The sequence below is a fragment of the Thamnophis sirtalis genome, unplaced genomic scaffold, assembly GCF_051295495.1.
Source record: "Thamnophis sirtalis isolate CommonGarterSnake01/CBP01778 unplaced genomic scaffold, rThaSir2_p1.2 scaffold_6, whole genome shotgun sequence".
In the NCBI taxonomy this organism is placed as follows: Eukaryota; Metazoa; Chordata; class Lepidosauria; order Squamata; family Natricidae; genus Thamnophis; species Thamnophis sirtalis.
In genome coordinates, this window is record NW_028261386.1 from 18,453,709 (window position 1) to 18,457,744 (window position 4,036).

The following is a 4,036-nucleotide window of genomic DNA, read 5'->3' on the forward strand; positions in this document are numbered from 1 at the left end:
AACAAGGATCTGGCTGAGGTCAAGAAGCAAAACAGAACCTCCATGTTCCGAAGCAGCTAAGCACCACAAATACAGCAGTTGCACTTCGACCTCTCTCTGGCTAACACTTCCCGATGTTAGCAAGCAAGCAGAGCCAGATGTTTATTCCATGAGTCTGTCTTTTTTCCATAACAAGGGTTTTTTTTAGAGGTTTTTTCCCTCCTTTCTTCTTTCAAATAATATTGTATTTTATCTCATTTCATTACTGGTTTGGACTATTGTTATCTCTCCTGGATGGGGGAGTAAAGTGTAATTAGCTCTCTCATGGCAGCTGAAAAATGTTTGCACTGGAAAAACGATCAACTGGAAAGCGAAAGGCTGCTGTGGTCTTGTTTCAAGCTGGCCAATGCAGCGAAAGCTCTAGACTCAACGGAGCCCTGAGTCTGGTCCGGTGCAAGTGGCTTTAGAGAAGCTGTTAGGCCTGAGAGTTCAACAGAGCCTCCAAATCAGGGGGCAGTATACCTGTGAGTACCAGTGACATATTAAAATTGTCTTCTCTTGGTGTCCGGCTTTTTGAAGTCCTACAGAAGAGAAAGCTGGAAGAGATAGGTTCATTCTCTCCTGATATTCTGGACTCCATTTTCCACGAACTTTTTGCCTCTGGTCAAGTCAGCTCAATCCTATGGGAGCCTAAGCCTAAAATACTGAATTGAGAAGGCACCTCCTCAATTGCCTGTACTTGAGTTGGAAGGGTCTCCTTTGGTCTAGGAGAACTTATTCGGGATGGAGAAAATCGTTCTCTTGGATCAGACCAAAGAACATCTAGTCCAGCATCTGTTCCTTTCAAGACTACTCTGGGAAGTCTGCAAGCCAGATAGGAACGCCAAGCCACTCACAGAAACTGATAGAGCCCTTATGCCTCTGACAGGGGCCATAAAACCCAGACCCTGGGGTCAATGGCTTGCTGTCTGTCTTCGGAGCGTTCCTCCATCTTATAGAACGTACTCTGGCTAGACCGGCAACTGAGATTAATATTGAAGCAGGAAAAGTCCACACATAGAGGGTAGCTCTGGGTTTGGGTGCAAACTCTGTTTATGCTTAGAGGCACCAGATCCAGAAGTAAAAGCAGCTACTGAAAATGGCCCCAAGGCTACCGTAGGCCTCCTGCCAGCCTAACAGACCCCTTTTCACAAGGAAAAGCATCATGTTGTCAACCCTGAGGTGGAAGGGGCATCTTTTCCACCAACCCTAACTCTTGCTCAGCTGAACTCCCAGCTACCCCGAACTATCTGCCCCTCTCTTTCATGTTGCATCCCATGCAACCAACATCATCGGCCTTCAAATCAAATTCTAAGCGTCAGTCAGCACTGGCTCAAATTAAGCCGCGAGGCAAAACAAGAACATCATAGGGAAAGTGTGGGAGCTGCCCTGGAGATGCCCACTCCTCTTGGAACTGGGGATCCAGCTGTCCACGACACCAACTACTATAACCTCGAACCCCCTTTCACCAACTCCAAAGCTGTGCTCACGGGTGGTGAGATGGCAAGGCACTCTGCACATGCTTGTGTGCCCTAGCGCTGATCAGGTTACTGTATCCTGTTGCTGAAGTCTGCCTGGCCACGGTACCAAAAAAACAACCCAGTCCATATACAAGTTGAAAACACACTTTGAAAAACAACCTGATTTGTTTGCAAATCCATTTTTCACATGGTGTTACTTGCAATTTCCCCAGAATTGTGTTGCATCTCACAAGCGGCGCAAAAAAAATAAAAAATAAAAAGCCAGCTAATTGGCAGGAGGAGTTCCAGGCAGTTGGGTTAACTCTGTGCCTTTTGCCTGGATTCAGACCTAAAAAAGGCTTTTTATTGCTTTAGAAAAGGACGCTACGATCCAAGCCGGCTTCTCCCCACCTCATTCAACCACCACCACCCCTCCAGAGCGACCCTCCCCTTCATCGGCGGCGGCGGCGGCGGCTCACTCACCGTGGCTGAGGAAGGCTCCGATGCAGTAGAGAAGGGCGGCGGGTCCGGAGCGCGCCCTCCTCGCCAAGGCCATGGCGGAATCCGGAGCGGAGCTTGGAGAAAACCCGAATCCAAGCACGTGCGATCCGAAACAGAAGCCAAAGACTGAGGCGAAAGGGGGGGCTGGAGGGGGTGGGGAGGCTCGGGGAAATGAGGCGCGGGAGGGAGGGAGATCCAAGGAGGGAACAAGAGGGGGGGTCGCCTACTTCTGGCTTGAGCCAGCCCAGGATCGGCCCAAGGGGGGTGAACCGCCCCTCGGCCAAGAAGCTGGGGTGGCAAGGGACTAGAGACAACCGAAGGGCAGGGACAAAACGTAGCGGCCCCACGTGCAATCCGGGCCGGATACTGGATGGAATTAGGATGCAAAACGGGGAGGGGGGGGGAGAGAATAAAAGAATTACAGCAACGTTAAACAATAAACACCCCCCAAAAAAAATCCGGGGGGGGGAGAAAGAGCTGCCAAATGGAGAGAAGGACCACAGCACGGAAGAGCTTAACGATGCAGCCCCCTCCCCAAAGTCATTAGGACCAGAGGACCAACCAAGTGCGGGGAGACGGGAGGACGTGGATGAAATAAAAAAGGCGGTCTCCCCCCGAAATGGAGGGGTGGGGTGGGGGAAATGGGGAGGGGGGGGCAGAGAGAAGGGAGGGGGGGTGGAAAAAAAACAAGCTTGCCGCTGTAATCCGATTGCGAGTCGCCGGTTTGCGAGTCTCCCTTCTTCGCCGGGGCGCCCGGCGGGAATCCTCGGAGAAGCGAGTAACTTACATCCGGAGCTGCGGAACAGAAGAAAGTTCGGGAGGCTAAGAAGCAGCGGCGGGCGGCGCTGGAGATCAAGGGGGGACGCCGGCAAGAGGAGGTAAGCCGCCCCGTCTAAAGCCCCCCCCCCCAAGAGGATTTCGGAGCCCTCGGCGAGAATCAGCCTTGCACCCCCGGACGATCGCTTGGCTGGGTAGCAGAGAGCCGCGGCCGGAGTGCCGGAGCTTCGGGGCTCGGCTGCCGGCTGCCCGCCCGCCCCTCCGTCCGTCTCCGCGGCGAAGATGCGCCGATCTGAGCCTTCTCCAGCCGGGAACAGCAGCCGAGAGAGAGAGAGACTCCCTCCGCCCCCTCCAGCCTGCCCTCCTCCCCGCGTTCTCCCTCCGTCACGTGTTTTCCCAGGAGTTTTCTAACGCCGCCGCCGCGGCTCTGCAAACATGCGGTGAGCGTGCCCGTGCGAACCCCGGTCCCGCTTCCTGCAAGCAAGGGATCGTTCCAGCGCTGCTGCCGGAATCCACGGGCGCCGGAGGCAGGGAGGGGCGGAGGAGATGAGGGAGCCTGTCGGACTCCCTGCGGAGCCTCGTAGGAAAGACTGGGTTTTCCCCCCACCAGCTCCACCACCACCACGGAAGAAATTATGGTGCTCGCGAGTCGCGTTCGCACGACGCTTCAAGAAAGTAGGATGGAGACCTGTTTAAGGGCTGCACTTTAAAAAAAGAATTGTTGGATCAATGAATGGTTCGGGGTGTGGGGCGAACCCTAGAAAATAGGGTAGGTTAAAATATGGGGAGTAGAGGAAGCTCGTGAGAATGCAGCCAACTGCGTTACAGATCAAAGATGCACGAAACAAGAAGCCGTCCTTGAAAGTTGATGGGTTGATACGTTTGCTTGCTTGCTTATTTATTTATTTATTTCTGTATATTTAATATTTTTGTTTATTTAGTTTTGCCATCGAGGATGTCAACTCTTAGCAACTGCACAGATAGCAGCCTGTCTTCTGGACCTGTTGAAATTGCAGTAGTTGTTCCTCTATTTACAGTATCGTGCCTGTGTGTGTGTGCATGCGCACACATATATACATATACAAATATACTTACATATATATTTTACTGTGCTCCTTGATTTTCCCTATTGCTGACTGCAGGTCAATTGCATTTTCAACTATCAGGTTGAAACCCTGCCAGATTATAGTGCAAGTTATTGATGTTTCTTCCTCTAGTTTTAAGCCCATGCTCGGCTTTCAATCTGTGTGTGTGTGTGTGCGCGCGCGTGCGTGTGTAGC

At 52.3% G+C, this 4,036-nt stretch overlaps 1 protein-coding gene across 1 annotated transcript in view; it reads right to left on the reverse strand.

Moving 5' to 3' along the window:
* TMEM132E (transmembrane protein 132E) overlaps positions 1-2,977 on the reverse strand; it is a 262,395-nt gene extending 259,418 nt beyond the window's left edge. The window contains exon 1 of the mRNA XM_087717291.1: positions 1,962-2,977. Coding sequence (XP_087573417.1) covers positions 1,962-2,034 — 73 coding nt within the window. The 5' untranslated portion in view covers positions 2,035-2,977. The remainder of the gene's footprint in view (positions 1-1,961) is intronic.
* Positions 2,978-4,036: the final 1,059 nt, after the last annotated feature.